Source organism: Corylus avellana, chromosome 6 (assembly GCF_965113065.1).
Source record: "Corylus avellana chromosome 6, dhCorAvel1.hap1.2, whole genome shotgun sequence".
NCBI lineage: Eukaryota > Viridiplantae > Streptophyta > Magnoliopsida > Fagales > Betulaceae > Corylus > Corylus avellana.
The window spans coordinates 26,223,022-26,242,874 of record NC_142495.1 but is presented as its reverse complement, the minus strand read 5'-3'; the positions used below and the strand labels follow the sequence as shown (position 1 = coordinate 26,242,874).

The following is a 19,853-nucleotide window of genomic DNA, read 5'->3' as shown; positions in this document are numbered from 1 at the left end:
ATGAAAAGTGTTTTTTTTTTTTGTAACTTATGTTTTGAATATCTTAAAACAATGTTTTTGTTTTGAAATATATATATGGCTCCAGGGGAGTGTTAGTTAACATGTTTGATATTTTAGATTATTTTAATTTCTTCTTAATTCATTGTTTCTCACTTTTTGATAAACATTGAGACAGCAAAGTATGAACCATTTAATTTGAAGCAGTGGTTGGGTTTTAAAGACTCCAACGTTTAATTATCCTAGGTTATGTTTGGTACGTGAAATGACTATTACATTAAGAAAATGAATCAATTTTATTAAAAAAAATGAAGAAAGTTGAATGAAATAGTCTTGAAATACTTCTCATTGCCCATGAAAAGATGACTATTCCAAATGTTAGAGCTTATCATATTTTATGATGCTAAGCTATTTTATTCAACCTTCTTCAATTTCTAATAAAGGTTTTTCCTTTTTTTTTTTTTTTTTTTTAATAGAATAGACATTTTACATACCAAACGTATACTCGGTGTATATTTTTTGTGACTAATCAAGCATATAGGTACCATCAACCATGCCCTCCAAGAATTGAAACCAAATCTTTCATCAAAGATGGGGGTTATACTTTGTAGGTTGCCACATATTTATAATGATTATAAGTTGAAAAAAGTATCTGTTGTTAGAAGCCCATGGCAGCTCTAGAGACTTGTAAATAGCACCACAATGAGTTGTCCCTTGCATATCTACAATTATAAGTAGATTTCACCATTTGAAAGAAAACGAAGGAAACAGATTAGAATTCCCTAAAATTCGTTATTGGAATTGCATACAATTCAGGCAGCCCTCAGGTCGAGGGTAAGTCGCAATTCTGACAGCAAATTTTAGGGGATCCAAATCCAAAGGAAACCATAATCATAAAAGAATTTCATCAACATAGTGAGCCAGAATCTAAAGAACCCCACTAAATAAATGAGAGAAGCAAAATGAATAAAGAGAAGCAATCCCCACAAGACCACAACACAAGGTATCAAACATTGTTCCCATAAACTATATCATCCCCAAACCAATCCCATGCATGATACACAAACGTTTTCTTACAAGAGCAGTTGTCCAGAAGAAGAAAAAGATGTCGAGTGAGAACAACACTAGTAACCCTCTTTTATTTACTTTTCTTCATTTGCACTGGTAAACTCACAACTTCATTGTCTCCTCACTCATTGTTTACTTTTATCCTCTGTATGCACATCACTGTCCTTAATGGAGCTAGTGTACATATCAGCAGGACTAGAATGCCTTCTCGGTCCAGCCGGGGAAGCAGAAAACGAGAGACGTTTCTTTACAGAAGCCGCCGATCCCTTCTCTGGCGTCCCATTTTTCTCTAACCCTAATGGACTTGGCAGCCGGGACTTGGCCTTTGCTGATTGTGTTGATGCCATGTAACTTGGAACTGAAGGTGAGGTAGCAAGGCTCTCATCATCTCTCACTGATGAATTTTCAATGCTATGCCTACGCCAGTGCTCTGACTGGGCGCTAAGCATACTCCTCGAGTCATAATCCCCACTCCAGCCACTCCCCATGGAGTTTCGTGGCTTTCGTCTCCCAGTTACCGATCCTGAAGATGGTGCCTTAGAAGGGGGAGTTGAAGGAGATTGGCGACTAGGAGGTCGGCTCGATTTTTGGCCTGTAGGCGAAGGCTTATTATTATCTTGGTTAACATCGCGGCGAGAATAAGCTTTGGTGATTTCTCCAACAGAGATGGCACGGCTTGCAGCGCTCTTTGCAGAGGTACGGTCACTATGATCCATCGCGCTTCGACTCTCCCACGGTCGGGCCGCCATCCATCGCTCTAACCAACTCCAACCCCAATGAGGATTGTTTGGATCCATAAATGTTGGATTTGCAGATTTTGAAGAGTTCTTCCACATTTGCTGTTGGAAACACCAAGATCTGGTTTAGCTCCCACAACAAAGTTTCATTCCAGATTCAAAATAATATCTTTTGTGAGCATGCGAGTATGCGTGTTTGTAAATGGAATACGGGTCTCACGTATGTCTGTTTAACTTCTTTTAATGTATTAACAACTAGAAGGCAAAGGAATAGGAGAGAGCAAATTAAGGCAGGAAGGACAAGAAACTGCACATTATTTGTATTATTTTTTTTTTCTCCACTTTGTTGGCTTAAAATACTTCTAAATCACCTCTACCCTTTGGTGCTTCAAAATTCAAATTACATTTTCATAGTTGGCATGTAATAAGAGGAAGAGTCTCTTACCTGATGCGAGAATGCATACGCCAATGCCCTTTCTCTTCGTATAGCAGCTTCTTGCCTGCTCTGTAGTTTTGCATCGACTTGCTCCTTAGACTGCGTGCTATCATTCCAGTCTTCTGCCATCTGTTGCAGAAGTATTATTCTTTAAGCCATACAATAATAAAACCACACAATTTGAAAGCAGTGAACCAGAACAACTAGTTGTCATTAGAAAACAGAATGACCCATCATTTTATTGCCTGCAGTATCTGGACAAATAAATTGTGAAGAAGTTGCCTTTTTTGTCTGTTACTATATTTGGGGCCTCTATTATGTTTGTAACATAAGTCAAGCGGAAAACACAAATTCACAAACAAAATAATGGAATGATAAAAAGGGCAAGCCATAAGACAAATTCTGCATAGCCAAACAACAATTGAGAAATGTATTGGGTAAAACTATGGTTTCGGTCAAAAAGTAAAGGATGGGGGCACTTACAGAAGTTCTCAATTTCTCAAGCTCTTTCTCACATCTTTGTTGGAGCTGTCGCTGGAGAGCCTGGTTCTCCTCCGACATTCTTATTCTCCTTGAACGAATCTGAGACTGCACACGAGCAAGAGTCTGCATGCATCTTAATGTGCTAGCTGCTTGGCGTTTGACAGATTGCCCTTGTATCAAAGATTTCAATCTCACCAATCCCCTCAAAGCCCGCAATGCCCTCCTCGCCTGAGAGACCAAATCCAGCAGTAAAAACCATTTCCCATATACAGCAAATTGTTGACAAATGGGCTAAAGAATTTATGCTTGAAAAATCACTGAAACTGGCTCCCTAAATAGAAAAGAATGCCTTTTCCTAAATGCTATGTATACTCAACAAAAACATAAAAGGTAATCTTAAAATTTGTAGTAGAAGTTGACACAAATGCAGGCAATCAATAACACAGACTTGAAACCTTTTCCACCAAAAAAAAAAAAAAAAAGAAAAAAAGGAAGGAAATCAATTCATAACCAGTTCCTCAGCCGTTAAATGCAATATGTCTCAAGTTTTCTCAAACACTCAAAATGCTCAATACTGCCCTTTGTTTCGAACAATGAAGGAAGACAACAAACTTGAGAGAAAATAAGCATATATAATTGCTTCACATCTGCTGAAGCCATGAAAAGTATTCAAACTCCTACAGGTAGACAATTTCAACCTTGATTTTTCAGATAAAATCGTCATTTAAGCATCATGTTGCTAGAATATGATAAGAGATATACAAATCCTCGAGGGCTATCATACCAAGTATCCTCGGAATGCAGTCTGAATCTTGATAGCTGCAATTTCCTCCTCTGATTTTCCAGAGTAATGTGAAACGGTAGTGAGACGAACAACCTCCGCCGCAGCCTGAGCGGCGGCAACAGCTGCCTCCGCTGCCACAGTAGTGGCAATTGCCACAGAGTAAGCATGCTTGTTCTGTTCATTTTCGGCTTCGATTGACCTCACATCTTCAATGGGATGGGGAGGAGCAGGAATAGCTAATGCAGTTTCTTCAGATTTCTTGGTCTTGGTCTTGGTCTTGGTCTTCCCAAACCAAGTCTTCTTTGATTTATGGGTTTTCTAATGAAAACAAACGTATAATAGTTTTTAACTATAATCTTATCTTCGATGAAATAATTGGAAACAAATCTAATTGCAAAACACATAGCATCAAAGTTTGTTTCTTTGGTCTGAGATAATAAAACATAGATAAAAACCATCCAAACCTGATCTTTCCTTTCCTTGGGTTCTGCACTGAGAGCTTTCTTCACGGCAGAAAACCAGCCCCCTTTCTTCCCCATTCTCTAGTCATTTACCTACGGGAAAACAAAGCAAAGCATGAAGTTTTAGCCCCACATGATTTCAAATGAACAAAATTTCCCATACCTACTGCAAATCAAGGAAACAACAGCAAGCCCAGAAATATAGCACTTAGAAAAGTCAAAACTTTAATGGGAAGTGAGCATTTGGGATACAGATCTAAAATAAACACGACCTATCAATTCCATTAACAAGCCATTAATGTGGGACAAAAATTAATGAGGACAAAGAACATCGAGTCAAATAAAAAAAAAACGGTTAACTTTCCACCAATTAATTACTCCCAAGTCTCCAACCCAACAAATGGTGCAAGACCCTGATGCCAAATAGAAAGATCTTCACAGAAAACCAGGAACCCACATAAACCAAGACAAAAATGGACAAAAATGGACAAAAATGTATCGTTAACAAAGGCCAAAACAAAAGAAACATTCTAATACCTCTGGCTCTGCATGGAGTTCCCAGTCCCCAGATCTCTGAGAATTAATGAACTCTCTCTCTTTGTGACAAAAAACAAAAATATTCAAAGGAATTGATGATGAACACGCGTGTTCTGTGAACAAAGAGCGAGAGAAAGAGACAGGCAGAGAGAGAGAGAGAGGGAGAAGAGGAGGAAAAGGGGGACCAGATCTTCCCGCAGAAAACTTCAACTGTGGGGTTGGAACAATAACAGCTTGGAGGGTGGAGGAAGGTGGGGCCGATAGGCTGTGGTTTCTATTTTAAGATTTTACCAACGGCCATGAGTGTAACATCAACCGCAACAACAACAGCAACAACACAACTTGCTGTTTTTGTTTTTTGTTTTCGTTTTTCCGAAAATAAGTACAATGAGTAGTTATCTGGGGATTTTGACATGGCCGTTGCGGGTCCAATGGGGAGTTTCATCATTCATTCTTCCGCCAATAAAAGTCTGTCACGTAATTACTTTGACTCCAATTAATATCTTTGCAAAATCCTTGTTTAAACGTCTACTATAATGCTTTGTCGTTGTTAAAATATTAAAATATCTTTCTATATTCCATTAAAATATTATTTTTTTACAAAATACAAGTTTTTTACCTATCTTAATTTTTTTTACAAAATTCCAACACAATGATATAAAGGGCATCTACTGCTAGTAAAAAAGAAAGGATGAGAAAACTTCAATTTAAACTCTTGAAGACTTGAACTACTACGTGTTTTGAAAACACTCTCTAAATTTTAAAAACTCCCAATTTAAACTCTTAAACTTTTAATTTCATTCAATTAACTCCCCTATGCTAGATTTAGCTGTTAACTTCTAAAGGAAATGCCTAAAAATGCTAAATTATTCTTTGATTTTTTTTAAATAACCTTTTTTTTTTAAGAAAAAATTGAAATTAAGTATAAATTTGAAATTTTATAAAAAAAAGTCAGGAATATAAATATCATTTTATCACTTTTAACGTTTAAAATATGATAAATAAGGTTAATTGAATTAAATTAAAAGTTTAAAAAGTTAAATCGAGAATTTTTTAAAATTTATAAGATTTTTATAAAACGCGATATAATTCATATATGTAAAGTGAAATATAAAATAAAATATAGAATATAATGATGAAAGAGAAATATGATCCAAAGTCCACGCCTTATCATGTCCTTCAGGTGAGGTGAGCTTGAGAGTTGAAGTGAGTGTCTTGCACGCTTTCTCCTAGAGCGTGGAAAATGTAAACTTTGTCAGATACAGCAACTAAAATTTGCTGGATTAACATTAGGTAACATTAAACGGAAGGGGCATGTTCTGCTGGCTGCATTCATTGCATCACATGTTACCTTATTTTCTCAAACAAAAAAGGGTTGAGAAACAGTGCACAGAGACAGAGGGCAGTCTCACGTGATTGTCTTGAAAGATGAGATGCTTATCTCTGTTCGGACTGTTCCTACTAAGAGCAAGAATTCAAATTGATTGGTCTGCCTTTCCAATCATAATATGGCTGAATTCATGAAAGGATTCCAACAACTAATGGATTAAGATTGTTCCTAATAAGAGCAAGAATTCAAGATTGATTGGTCTGCCTCTCCAATCATAATATGGCTGAATTCATGAAAGGATTCCAACAACTAATGGATTAAGATCGGTGCCAAGGGTTGTGATTTAATGGTCCAAATTTTTTTTTAAGTGGTCAGGATATGTATTAGGATGTGGGTTTGAATCTCCGCAATGAAAAATTTCTACATATACTTAATTAGTATTAATCGCTTGAATTCTCATTGATGTTTTGGTGGGATTGGGTCAAGCTATAACTCAGTTGGACTTGAGGAAGCACCTTCGGTTCCTACCGTCTAGACCCCTCTTATGCGGCTCCCAGCTAATAGATGCTACTATGATCACGCCTAGATAGATTAGCCACAATTAATCTCTCCAACCATTCTAGTTAAGTTTGCTATAAGTAGATGTGTTAAACAAGGGGAGTAGTTAGTGAGAAATATTATCAAGCACCTCGTGTGCATACTGGTGACTTCTACCCGTAAGTGGAATATTATTCAATATAATTCCATTCTTCACCTACATATCTTTCATCATTCACCACCTACAATAATCGTAATTTATCAATTTATTATTTAACTTTGTTCTTTTTATTATTATCCATATTCTCATAAGAAAGCCAGGAACTGTGATTCATGTCGGACATTGAATCCTCAAGAGATTTGTCACTATCAACAAATTGAAGGACAATATCATTTGGATGTGAAATCTTGTATTTCCTGCCCAAAATGAAGGGGGACATGGGTAGCATCGGGAGGCCTATGAAATGAGCTCTTCGAGGATTTATTGAGTGGGCCTCTTACTCATATAGGAAAACTATTATCACGTATTATCGTATAAAGAAAAGGTGATACAAGTAAGTAGATGAATCTTCAAATGTAAATTATTTGTATTTAGTATTGACAATTTAACTCGCAACACGCGAATCAATATAAACATGACACGTAATTTTAGGATTAGGATTTATATTAAACGGATTCAGGTCATAAACGAGCCAGCCGTTTACCCATTTAATAAACATGTCACACGCGCTAACTCACAGGTTGACGGGTTGTTCTATTTATTTTATTTTAAAGTAAATTTTAACCATAACTTTAACTTAAGAGTGAAAAGGTGGCCGCCCGCTAACCGCACTAACTGTTAATTGCTAACCGTTTTTGAAGGCCGCCTTTATGTATATTATATAATATATATTATATTTATACATATAAAAATACATGAAACGACGTCGTTTTTTTTGTGTTTTTTTTTTTTTTTAAAAAAAAAAATTGAACTTTTTTATTTTTTAAATTCTTGAAGAAGCCGTTAACAATTATTTAGATTATATGAAACGACGTTGTTTTTTTTTTAAAAAAAAAAAAAAAAATTCTTGAAGAAGCCGTTAACAGTTATTTAGATTATTAACCGCTAACTGCCGATTAATTGCAAGCGATTAATGAATTTATGATTGTCATGCTAGTAAAGCTATGCAATTTAGGATGATTGTCATGACTTCCTTGCTTGTAGCATTTGAACTTGTTCAATTTCTAACCAAGTTAGAGTTTGTGACTTTGTCCTATCATTATTAACATGATATCTTATATAAAGCATATATATTTTAATTTTTTTTTTTTTATAGGGGATTTGTAAAATATCTCCCAAAATTTACATCTTTACCCGAGGAAGGTTGTCTGTTTGCAGTGGCTACTGGTTGAGCTGAGATAGATTGATTTGGTGTAATTGTTTTGCTTGTTAAAGGGCCTCAACCAAATGGCCATTGAAGCTCTGTTGGAGCTGGAGGGTGATTTTAAGGGTATAAAATTTGTTTTAAGGGTATAAAACGACAGAGTTTCGTTTAAAATGATTTTGATTAAATCTTGACCGTTGCTTTTTTAACAGCATATGTGCTGTAGATAAGCCTGATCCCAAAAACCCTAAACCCTAAAAGAAAGGGCTCCAAATTTGTTTCCGTTCTGGTTCTGCAGCCTCAACCCAGGGACTGGGGTTATTTGGAAAGAGCAGCAAGGAGGAGAGGGGCAGGCAGGAGACAGCAGTTTTCCGCCATCGTCGAGCTGTTCTAATCGGACTGTGAAATCGGTGAGGTATTGGAAGTGTTCAGCGAATAGAGAAATAGAGCACCGTACTGTAGTGACACAGCTTTCAGCAAAACGAGGTAGGTAGCTTTCGCTAATCAGAGATGGATTTGGGGATAACTCAAACCCTTCCGTTGATTTTCCTTGGTCTTTCGCTTCAATATGGGTGTGAATTTTCGTACCTCTATTTGTCCTTATAGAAGTTTGAATTGGTTGTGTGTTTAGAATATATTTGACATTGTTACGGAATGGGGAAGCTGGGGAAGAAGGCGAGGAAGTTCGCGAAGAAGAATCTTCAGTCTGTGCTCAAGAGACAGCGGAAAAACAAGTCTGTGTTCAAAAAGAAAGCTTCTAAAAGTAAGCATTCTATTCGGTATCAGTAATTTTCCTTTCTCTTTAATGTGTGTATGTGTTTCGTTTCATTTCTTCGCATTTAGTGTCTTATTATAGATGTTGTGGGTGTATGTAAAATCAATGGTTTATTTGTGTATGGTATAGGGCTTGTTGAACCCAGTGGAGTTAAAATGAGTGACTACTATTTTGTGGATTTGAATAATTTTTTATTTATTTTTCGATACACCAATTGATGCTCTTGTTTGGGTTGGCGATTTTCATTTTACCAGTTGGCTGGACTGTCATATTCAAGCTTGGGTGATTTAATTAATTCATTTATGCGGTTTTGTAACTCCGTTTACCACTATTCCTGCTATTGTCGCCTTGTCGGAGATTATTTTCTTACTTGTCGAGTTCTTAAGTCTTGTCGTGTTGATTTGCCTGCTTTAGGAGATGAGCATGATGATGCTGAAGACCAAAAAGGTGTCACCACAGAGCTGTCTAATGGAAGGTAAAAAAGGTGAAATTGATACGTCTTTCTCATTACTAACAATGGAATGATTTTGTTTTCTTGTTGCGATTGACATACTCGGGTTTTCCTGACTTATTATGCTGTGTATCTTCCCCATCATTATTATTAATTGGTTTAAAACTTTTGTGCCATGCCATTTAAATCCTCTGGAGAACCATTATGACAAATTCACATGTGTCGTCTTTTTCTCAGAAACCCTGAAGGTGGGGATATTGAAGACATTGCCCTTGATACGATATTTAGTGAAGATGACAGCGATGTGGCCGAAGACGATTCAGAGAGTGATGGATATCTCTCAGAGGTGGTGAAATATATTATACTATTGTTGCTTAAAAATGTGTTTTAACTTTTTATTGGTTCTTGTTTTTGTTCTTTTCATTGAATTTTGTAATGGGGCAATCAGGACTTGAGCTGCACATATGTTGCTGAAAGTGGGAGTGGGGATTATCTAGGAGGTGAGGACAGTATCACCCGATGTTATAAATATCATGTACCATTTGTTCTCATACCACTACGCATCTTCTGTTTGTGTTGTGACGGAATTCATATGCAGACAACAGTGGAGGTAGCGCATTGTCGTTGCAGAACAGGGAAATTCATTTAGATCTTGCAAAGAAGACAAAAAAATTGAACAGGTTGAAGGAAAAGGTATTCACGTATTCTTTTTTTCTTTTCTTTTTTTAAGCATTTTTATAATTTTTGGTTGATATTTGTTTTTTTTTTTTTTTTCAGTTTAGGATTGTTATATTTGTTCTTTTTGTCCCTACTAGTTAGGTGGCTTCTCTTGTATACTTCATGTAAACTGAAGGGCGTCTTATGCTTTTAATGATATCTTGATTATTTATAATAAAAGGATTTATTATATTTGTTGGATATAATATAAGTGTCATAGTGCTACCTTTCCTGATAGTTTAGCTAAATTTCTGGCTTTTGGCATATGTGTGATTTTCTTAGTTCAATAGCTAACGTCAAACAATAAATTGTTATGTTTATTTTTTACGTGTCTATGATATATTTTATAAGTTGTGAAATACATGCTGGACCGGTGTTGTCATATTGCAGAAAAAATTTACCTAACCACTGATTTACTATTTTTTCAGTGTTATCCTGGTAAGTCAGCTTGTGTTGGATATTTTAAGTAGAATCACAAGCCTGATGAATTCAAATGAATTTTTTTCTGAATGATCCATTTTAGCTGGGATTTTGGAGCATTAACTTTGAATTTAACATAATTTGGAGTGTTAGCTTTCCTATCCTGGACACGTTTCATGCTTAACTGGACATTATTTAAGGTGCTGTGTGCATTTTTGCTTGTTTGAGCCTGAAATCAGAGTTTGTGAAATACGCGATAGATCCTGGATGGTTTGAATGTTCTCTTTTGTTACACCACTCTCTCTCTCTCTCTCTCTCTCTCTTTCTCACGTTACTCACTAGCTGTTAAATTTTTGTTGTTATCTATTAATTGCTATTAAGTATTTGTTTATTCATTGATTAATGGAACATTTTACTTGAAAATTCCCCAGGATTCAGAATTTTTTAAGTTGTTGGAAAGCTATGATAAGGATCTTCAACCTTTCAGAAATGAAGAGACTGTAAGTTATTTACTACCTATTTCTTTTCTATAAGGGCTATTGGTATCCCAAGGAAATTATCATCGGGGATTTTGTGTCGTGATCTGAGTTTTTATCTTGCATATACTTTCACAACCAGAATAACTTGCTTTTCAAGTATGAGTTTTATTTTGTTTACACTTCCTTTGCCTTCAAAGTGTATAGAGGACTAGAGGAGGGAAATGAAATATTGGGGCCTCACGTTCATCACTGATACATAAGTTGATAAGATTATACCTTTTCTTTTGTAGAGTTATATTAGAGTTAGATTTATTTGCTTTTCTAATTTTACTTAAATGTATCAAGAAAAATCACTGTTTTATAGTACCAGAGTGTGGCTTCTTAATTGCTTTTCTGTCACATATTTGGACATGGAAAGGAAAGTACTAATATTCTTGGTCTTAAGGGAATGATCTTAAAGGGCTCTCTCTCTGTCTCTCTGGCTTCTTAATTGCTTTTCTGTCACATATTTGGACATGGAAAGGAAAGTATTAATATTCTTGGTCTTAAGGGAATGATCTTAAAGGGTTCTCTCTCTCTCTCTCTCTCTCTCTCTCTCAGCTGAAGTAATTTATATGATAGAATCCTGTTAGTTAAGAAATGGTGAAAAATCTATTGAGTGGATTGCTATTTGTTTGGTAACAGTATTCATGAAGCTGAAATATCAGGTGAAAAAGAATCTATTAGAAATGAAAATTTGGAATCCCAAATTTTTCATTCCACTAATTTATGTTGTTTGGTTTTTCCACTTGAAGAACTTTCCAGTATGTTTTTTCTTGTACCAGTTTTCTGATGAGGACGAGACAAGTAATGAAGGCATGCAGTCAAATGAGGGCAAGTTTTTGACTGTCTCGGCTGTTAAATTTTGGTGTCAACTGGTCAAAGAGCAGCATAATTTGTCTGCCCTAACTTGCCTCATAAATGGATACCGTGCTGCATGCCACTATGGAACCAAATCAACTGGTGTTTTTGATGCTGATTCGTGTAATAGAATTCAGAACAGCGAAACTTTCTGTGAGATATTGATGTTCATGCTTCATGAGGGTGATAATATATTTCGGGGCCTATTGGGAATATTGAGCTCCAAGTGCAGGAAGGAGACAATTTTGGAGTTGAAGAATACTTCAAAATGGAAAGCTCTGAAGCCACTAGTCAAATCTTATTTGAGGAGTACCCTGTTTCTCCTGAATCAAGTTACGGACTATGAGATACTGGCCCTCTCCTTGGTCAGACTCAGATCGTCAATGCTATACTTTGCTGCTTTCCCATCTTTACTGCACAGATTGATTAAGGTACTTCCATTTAAATGATAAACTAATGATATATATGTTTGTGATTGATGTAGTTGAAACATAAATATCAATGTTTATAAGTGAACATTATGATAGGTATTACTATTAAATTGTTGTGAGAATTCACTGCTAGTAATATCCATTTTATTATGTTATTGGTCAATGGTTTTTGTGTTGTATGTGAATCTCATTCCATGCTAGGTCATCCTAACTATCTTTTAAAAAATTAATGCAGATTGCAGTTCATTTATGGGCAACTGGCAGAGGGACTCTATCATCACACTCCTTTCTCATCATAAAAGATTTGGCGTCTGTGTTTAGCTCCAGTTGCTTTGATACCTGCTTGGTTAAAACATACAAAGCCTTTATTGGTCACTGTCAATTCATGGAGCCAGATCTGTCTAAACATGTGCAATTTCTGAGAAACTCCTTGGTTGAGTTGTGCTCCTTGGATGTGCAGAAATCATCAAATAAAGCAATGATTTGTATTAAGCAAGTTGCTAAGATACTGCAGCAGGGTTTACAAATGAAGAAGAAGGTACACAATGATTATGATTTTTCTTCAGTCTCCTGTTTTATTGGATACAGGCATATTAGCTTGTTGCACTTGTATATAGATGCTCGCGAGTGTGTAGAGTTTATCAATGAGTCATTATATCACAATGTGGAGGGAACTGTTCTGATTTTTGCCTTTTGTTGTTGATGGCCAGGAAGCACTCAAGAAAATATGCAGTTGGCAGTACACTAATTGCATTGATCTCTGGGTTATGTTTACAGCAGCAAACATACGTGATTATGATCTTCAGCCGTTGCTTTTTATGGTCATTCAAATTATAAATGGAGTGGCTCTCCTATTTCCTGGACCAAGATATTTACCTTTAAGACTTAAATGCATCCAATGGTTGAATAATCTCTCCAGTTCTAGTGGGATTTTCATCCCTGTTTCATCTTTGGCGTTGGATGTTTTAGAATATAAAGTTGGCAAGGATGGTGGAAAACGCGGAAAGGCCTTCAACTTCTTATCTGCTGTTAAGGTTAGCAAGGAGTAATGTACTTATGTAATTATATTCCTGAATTCTCTCTCTGGTGTGATTTGACACCTTTTCGTCATGTAACTTAATACTCATCAGCTGCTCTCTAAAATTCATACTTATCTACAGTCGAGACTACTGCATATTGATTACAATTAATATTGGATATCATTTGTACAGTTGCCGAAACATTGGTTAAAATCAAAAAACTTCCAAGAAGAGTGTGTTTCATCTGCCATTGAACTGCTTTCGGTGCACTTTCTTCAGTGGAGCTACCACATATCTTTTCCTGAACTGGCGACTATTCCTCTCATCCGTCTTAGGAAATTTCATGAGACCACCACTGTCGAGAGTTTCAAGCGTGTGGTGAAGCGTTTTATTGATCAGGTACAAGTTCTGATTTAAAAATATTTTACCATTGACAAATAAATTTTACTTATCTAGCAGCTGTCTCCTAAACGCCATCCCACTCTATGGATGCATTTGGTGCTGTTCTATGGTTGCCTCAGTAATGACCTAATGATTGGGATAATCATGTTTCTTGATTTGTGTTTGATCTGTTGGTTTTTTTATTACAAAGTAGAGGGGAAGAGTTATGAGTTCTGTAATATGGTTTACCAACTGCTGATTCAAATGAATTGTGGATAACTCTTCGCCTGGTACTGTAGGTGGAGCAGAACATAGAGTTTGTGCAGAAGAAAAGAGATGAGGTGGCTTTTTCACCAAAAGATCAGCAATCTGTTGAATCATTTCTCCAGGTTTGCTTTATCAATGTCAACCATACTTATTTGTGGATTAGATTAATACAACTTTTCTTAGTTTGATAAATGGTTGATTTCAGCTGGAGAAACATAATGGCAAATTCCGCTTTACAGAGTATTACAGAAGCATCATGGAGAAGGCTGCTTCTAGAAATCTGGTTTTGAATGATAAGGTGTAATAACCCTCACTTTTCGCTATTTTGTCCCCCCTTCCTTTTTTCTCTATGGGTGTTCATGCTTCCTCTCATTTCCCTTTTTATTCAAGGTGACTGATAATCCTTGCTAGCAATTTTTTTGGTTTTGAATGCTAGTCAATATGACTCCATTGTTTGAGTTGATTCGACATAACATAACGTAGGGTACCGGGTTTCTTCCCTAATGCTGAGTTATATGTAAAGAGCATCAGTTTATTCCCTAGTAAAGCCAAGGAGTGATTTACTACTGTCTAACCCATTCATAATTTTATGTCACAAACTTGATAAAAGTCGGGGAGAAATTATGTATCTTAAAGAATCTCATTACTATTCTTTTATATGCATTCTAAGATTACTGTGCTTGGCAACAATACTTGCTGCAGTTTACTGGGGCAGAGAAAATCAAAAAAGATGTCGGTGTTAATGGCAAAGGACATTCAGAGAAAAGAAAAGTAGATCCAGATATTGTTGGTAAAGGAGACAAAAAGAATGGGAAGAAAACTAAGGTTTGAAGGTTACTGCTCTCACGAGAAATTACCACATTTGATCCTATGTCAGATTCAGAGGGCAGCCATTTTTCCCAAATTATTTATAATTTCTTCAATCAGTTTTTGATGAGACCATTAGGGTTTTAGAAGTTATGTGTAGATGAGGTCTGCTGACATCTCTGTTGCGTTTTGTTTGTGATATTATAGAGGGACTTCAAATTTTGGAACCGTTTTTGATCAACATGCTCCATTGTATATTTAGGCATTTAAGATGTGTATCTTCTTGTTGGGTGGTTCAAGCCCAATTTCTTCCCATTTATGATCAAGTTCGTTGCAGAATAAGAATTAGTCATAGTAGTTGGCAGTTCCCCTTCATTATTATTTTTTGTTTTGAGCAGGATGATGATAATATCACTAGGAGGGAGTGTGTGGACTGAATAAACATTCCAATACAGTTATAATGGTGAAAGAAATAGGAGAATAATTCAAATTGATTTGGTTCCATAACTCTTTGACCAAAGGCAAGTAAAGAGTCGCCATGATAGCGGTTTGTGGAGCAGTTTAATGGTTGGACAAGAGGTTGATCTACATATCCCACTGTATGTTTAGGCATTTAAGACGTGTATCTTCTTATTGGGTGCTTCAAGCCCAAATTTCTTCCCATTTATGACTAAGTTGCTTGCAGAGTAAGAATTAGTCATGGTAGTTCGCAAGTATCTATTCTTTTCTTTTTGTTTCTGAGCAAGATAATGATAATATCACTAGGAGTGGGGACCAAATAATAAACACTCCAATACGGTTATGCTAGTGAAAGAAATAAGCACTAAACGGGAAAATAATTCAAATTGATTTGGTTCCATAATTCTTTGACCAAAGGCTAGGAAAGGGTCACTTGGATGGCAGTTTGTGAAGCAATTTTGATGGTTGGATGGGAGGTTGATCAACGTATTCCACTGTTGTTTAGGCATTTAAGATGTGTATCTTATTATTGGGTGCTTCATGTCCCAATTGATTCCCATTTATGATAAAGTTCCTTGTAGATTAAGAATTAGTCATGGTAGTTGGGAAATTCCTATCCTTTCTTTTTGACAAAAAAGTATAATAATATCTGAGCAAGATAATGATAATATCAATAGAAAATAAAACTACAAAAGAAGGGATGAGGAATCGAATAAACATCCCAATGCGGTTATAATAGTGCAAAAAGTAAAAACTAAACACGAAACAGATTCAAATTGATTTTGTTCCATAGTTAACCAAAAGGCCATTAAGATGATCGCTTTTGTAACTCTAGAATCCCATATTAAGAAGAGGTGCTGCCCACATAGAGTGGGTAGTTTATAAAAAAATACTTTGGGTGTTAAGCTCTGCATTGATTACCGATCATTACGCAAAAAAGAGTGTTATATGTTATTCTAAGAAAGCTTCCAATTGACCAGTCTTATATTGGGAAGATGAGTTGCCTAAGTAGAGTGATGGATTTATAAAAAGACATTCATCGGTATTAAGTCTCACATTGCTTATTTGCTATGTAAAACTAGGCTTCCTAGTGATTCTAAGAAAGTTTCAATAATTGGTTTGTAAAGCAATCCGACTTTTGGACTGATGAGAACCGTCTGTTGCTGCTTTTATGATGGTTTGTGAAGTAGTATGATGGTTGGCGTCTGCTCAATATGGGAAAGCAATACATTGAAGATAACTCCACATCCTTGAATATAAAATTGCCTTTCTGTTATACTTGCTCCATTTATTAATAATAAAAAGATAAGTAAAATCATTGGGTTGTTCTAGAAAGTTAGAAGTGAATAATAAAATAGGAATCTGTCTTCTCAAACTCATACACTAGATTTTTTTTTTTTTTTTTTTGTCTGCTAATTAAACATGTATCTAAAAATGTCTTAGATTTCCTCACAACTCACAAGGGTACAACCGTACAAATCATGTGAAACACAGTCAAAACTGTATATCCTATGATTCGCCATCCAAACACGACTTTCTTCTTCTTCCTGGCCTGCTTGTTTGTTCAAATTTCAGACACAAGAGCCTCCTTGTCTGAAATGGCGGTTTGTGAAGCAATTTAATGGTTGGATGGGAGGTTTATCAACATATTCCACTGTATGTTTAGGCATTTAAGACGTGTATCTTATTATTGGGTGCTTCAAGCCCAATTGCTTCCCATTTATGATCACGTTCCTTGTAGATTAAGAAATATTAGTCATGGTAGTTGGGAAGTTCCTATCATTTTTTCTGAGAAAAAAAAAAAAAATCTACCAAGATAATGATAATATCAATAGAAAATAAAATTACAAAAGAAGGGGGGAGTGAGGAATTTAAATAAACATCCTAATACAGTTATAATAGTGCAATAAGTAAAACTAAACACGAAACAGATTCAAATTGATTTTGCTCCATAGTTCCTTAACCAAAATGCCATTAAGGAAAATGAGCTATCCACGTAGAGTTAGTAGTTTATAGAGAAATACTTATGGGTATTAAGTTCTATATTGATTAACGATCACTACACGAAAATGGGTTTTATAATTTATTATAAGAGAGCTTTGGGAAGATGAGTTGTCCACGTAGAGTAATGAGTTTATAAAAAGATATTCATCGATACTAAGTTCCATATTAGTTACTTACTATGTAAAACTAGGTTTCCTAAGTGATTTTAAGAAAAAATTTCTGCTGAATATGAGAAAGCACGATAACTCCACATCCTTGAATATAAAATTGCCTTTCTGTTATACTTGTTCCATTTATTAATAATAAAAAGATAAGTAAAATCATTGGGTTGTTAGATCATCCAACACCATCATGTCCCACACCCGTCACCACGCCTCCGCCTCTGCTTCTGGTGTTTCTGTTTGGACTTAGATTTCTTTTCCAGCTTTTAGTCATGTATTTCCATTATGTTATGCGGTGTAGCTTTATGTTTAACCCGAATTGGTTGGGCCTCAGACTTTGTGTCTGTGTAGAGTATCTTTTTTTCACTTGTTGGGTCTCTTTCAAGTTCATTGAGGTGCTAGTGATTTGTCTGAATTGAGTTTTTAAAAATAACCTGAACCGGTTAGGCCATAGACTCGGTGTTTGTGAAAGAAACCCTTTTTTCACTGCTTGTTCTCTCCTAAATCTTCACTTCACAGTTTCTTTGAAAACTTGTCAGGATTTAAGTTTTTAGGGGTTTTATTACTCCATATAGTTTTATCCATCCTATAGTGTGGCTTTAATCATTTGTATTCACTAGTATCTTTGATTTTTTTGGTCTCTTACCGGTTCATTGAGAGACTAGGAGTCTGTCTGAATTGGGTTTTTCAAATTAGGTTGTTTTTATTTCTATGTTATAATCTCTTTTAATTTGAATGAATGTTCTTAAAAAATAAAAATAATAAAAAATAAAAAATAAAAACCATCATGTGGCTAGAAAGTTAGAAGTGAATAAATAATAGAATAGGAATCTGTCTTCTCAAACTCATACATTAGATTATTTTTTTCTGCTAATTAAACATGTTTCTAAAAATGTATTAGATTTCCTCACAAGGGTACAACCGTACAAATCATGGGAAGCCCACTCAAAACTGTATATCCTATGATTCGCCACCCAAACCCTACTTTCTTCTTCTTCTTCTATCTTCCTAATCCTGGCCTGCTTGTTTGTTCAGATTTCAGACACAAAAGCCTCCTTGTCTGTCGCTGATCTCATCAATTTCTTACAACATTCGTCAAACTCTGGCTTCTCGATCGTCACACGTGCGGAACGCAACCTGCGGCGGAAGCTTTTACGACGGCGTTTGTTTGGTGAGTACTACTGCACCCCAACATCCTTAGCAGCCTCCACAGCCCCTTCCCTCTACTCCTCCTCGCATTGTCGCCGACACCTTTAACCATTTCATCGCATTCAAACGACGACTGAGACATCGTCGACGGCTGGCTCTTCATCCGGCTCTGTCTTGTCCTAATATCTGTCAGCTCCATCTCCGTCGGAAGCCCCGCCATCCCAAACAGGAACAAGTACCACCTCGACTTCGTCGAAGGTGGAAGCAACGAAACTTTCCCAACGGAAAAGTCACTGTTTTTGGCGGCATAAACATACCCTTTTGACGAAGGCAATGCCAAAGCGCTCGACCCCTTTTCCTCCGCCTTCGACTTTTTCTTGTTGAAAGAGAGTGATTTCCGCCGAAGAAAGCCATCTCTCTTCTTTTGATTTTGCTTCGTGTCGCCGCTGCTTATTTCGCGGCTCTGGGCTTCTCTGTATGGGATGAGTTTCCCGCAGAAGATGATGTGGTTGTTCGCTGTAGAGGCGGCGGTGGCGGCGGCGGCGAAGTCCTCGCTGAAGAACTCGAAGAAATCGTTGTCGGAGGACAAGCGCTGTTCTTCTTTTGTGTAGTCATCCCAGTTGGATGCTGTGTCGTCGCTGTAGATGGGAAGATCACAGAGAGAGAGCGCTTCCTCTGCCTCATACGGATCTTGCAAGTACTCCATGAGAAGGCGATGGGATTTGGATAGTAAAGAATTAAGAAACAATTTCTTCTAGTTTGGTGATTGAGAGAGAGAGAACCGAAGAATTGGGCATATAAATAAGCAGCTGACAAAGAGAGAAAAACAGAGAGATTCTCGGGGCGGTTGATGGGAATGGCTTCTAGAGGAAGAGGAATAAAATATTGAAGTAGAAATGGAAGTAGTGGTAGCGTAGTCTACCTATTCTTCTTCCTCTTCGAATCTTCTGATGGAGCTTGAAAAGGCTATGAATTTCTGATAGGCTATTGGGTGTACAGGCAGAGTCAGAGATAGACAACGGGGGTGTTATACTTCTAGATGGGGGTTTTTTGGTATTTTCATGGATTTGACTTTTCGACCGTTTTGTTTTGTTTTGGTTTTTTTTTTTTGTTTTTATAAGTTTGGACCGTTTCTTTTTGTTTGTTGCTTGTTTGTGGGGGTGGGGACTGAAGAGAACTGGTTGTTGTCTTCCACGTGGACGTAGTATGTGGGTCCATCCAAGGGTTGAATGTGGGGACTTGTTTTGGGTGGGTCCCAACTTTGATGGCACTATACTTTGTCCATTTGGCAGTTGCTTTGCTGACAATTGACATGGTGGGGCCACTAATTCCGCGTTGGATTTTTCCTTCTCCCCAGCGGACAAAAAAACTTTCCTCCAAAGTCCAAACTCAGATCACGTGACGGTGAGCTTGGAGGGAGATCTAGAAAAGAAACGTAGGGCAGAAGAAGAAGTAGGGCTGGTGACGAACGGGGTGACGACGGTGGTGAAGAAACAATGAAATACATTGATTGATGTGGTGATGTTCATAGGTCGACAGTTTGGGAGGAGGTAGAATTTAGTACGAGTTGGAGCCAAGGATAAAAATTTTAGTGGATAGGAACTAGTAGGCAAAAAAATATAAAAAGATTAGGGCCTATTGAAGGCCCAATAGGCCAAAATATATATATTATTTTATAATTTATTTATTCTTGTGTTGG

General features: G+C 36.6%; 3 protein-coding genes across 3 annotated transcripts; 1 reads left to right on the top strand and 2 right to left on the bottom strand.

The window, feature by feature from the left end:
• Window positions 1-913: 913 nt before the first annotated feature.
• IQD3 (IQ-domain 3) lies at window positions 914-4,863 on the bottom strand. Its single transcript, XM_059602779.2, has 6 exons — window positions 4,504-4,863; window positions 3,970-4,059; window positions 3,506-3,823; window positions 2,722-2,949; window positions 2,248-2,367; window positions 914-1,904 (listed from the first exon to the last, which is right to left on the bottom strand). Exons 2-6 carry the CDS (start codon window positions 4,042-4,044, stop codon window positions 1,191-1,193), a joined length of 1,455 nt encoding a protein of 484 aa, XP_059458762.2. The 5' UTR covers window positions 4,045-4,059; window positions 4,504-4,863; the 3' UTR covers window positions 914-1,190.
• Window positions 4,864-7,908: 3,045 nt separating this feature from the next.
• LOC132188253 (Noc2p family) lies at window positions 7,909-14,756 on the top strand. The gene is made up of 14 exons (XM_059602670.2): window positions 7,909-8,220; window positions 8,366-8,497; window positions 8,924-8,984; window positions 9,198-9,306; window positions 9,409-9,460; window positions 9,559-9,653; window positions 10,529-10,597; window positions 11,401-11,907; window positions 12,143-12,445; window positions 12,618-12,941; window positions 13,119-13,325; window positions 13,607-13,696; window positions 13,780-13,872; window positions 14,277-14,756. The coding sequence occupies exons 2-14, from the start codon at window positions 8,389-8,391 to the stop codon at window positions 14,403-14,405; spliced, it is 2,148 nt and encodes a 715-aa protein (XP_059458653.2). The 5' UTR covers window positions 7,909-8,220; window positions 8,366-8,388; the 3' UTR covers window positions 14,406-14,756.
• A 3,039-nt stretch (window positions 14,757-17,795) lies between these two features.
• On the bottom strand, window positions 17,796-19,145 carry LOC132188256 (uncharacterized). Its single transcript, XM_059602674.2, has one exon. The coding sequence runs from the start codon at window positions 18,858-18,860 to the stop codon at window positions 18,123-18,125; it is 738 nt and encodes a 245-aa protein (XP_059458657.2). The 5' UTR covers window positions 18,861-19,145; the 3' UTR covers window positions 17,796-18,122.
• Between the last annotated feature and the right edge of the window lie 708 nt (window positions 19,146-19,853).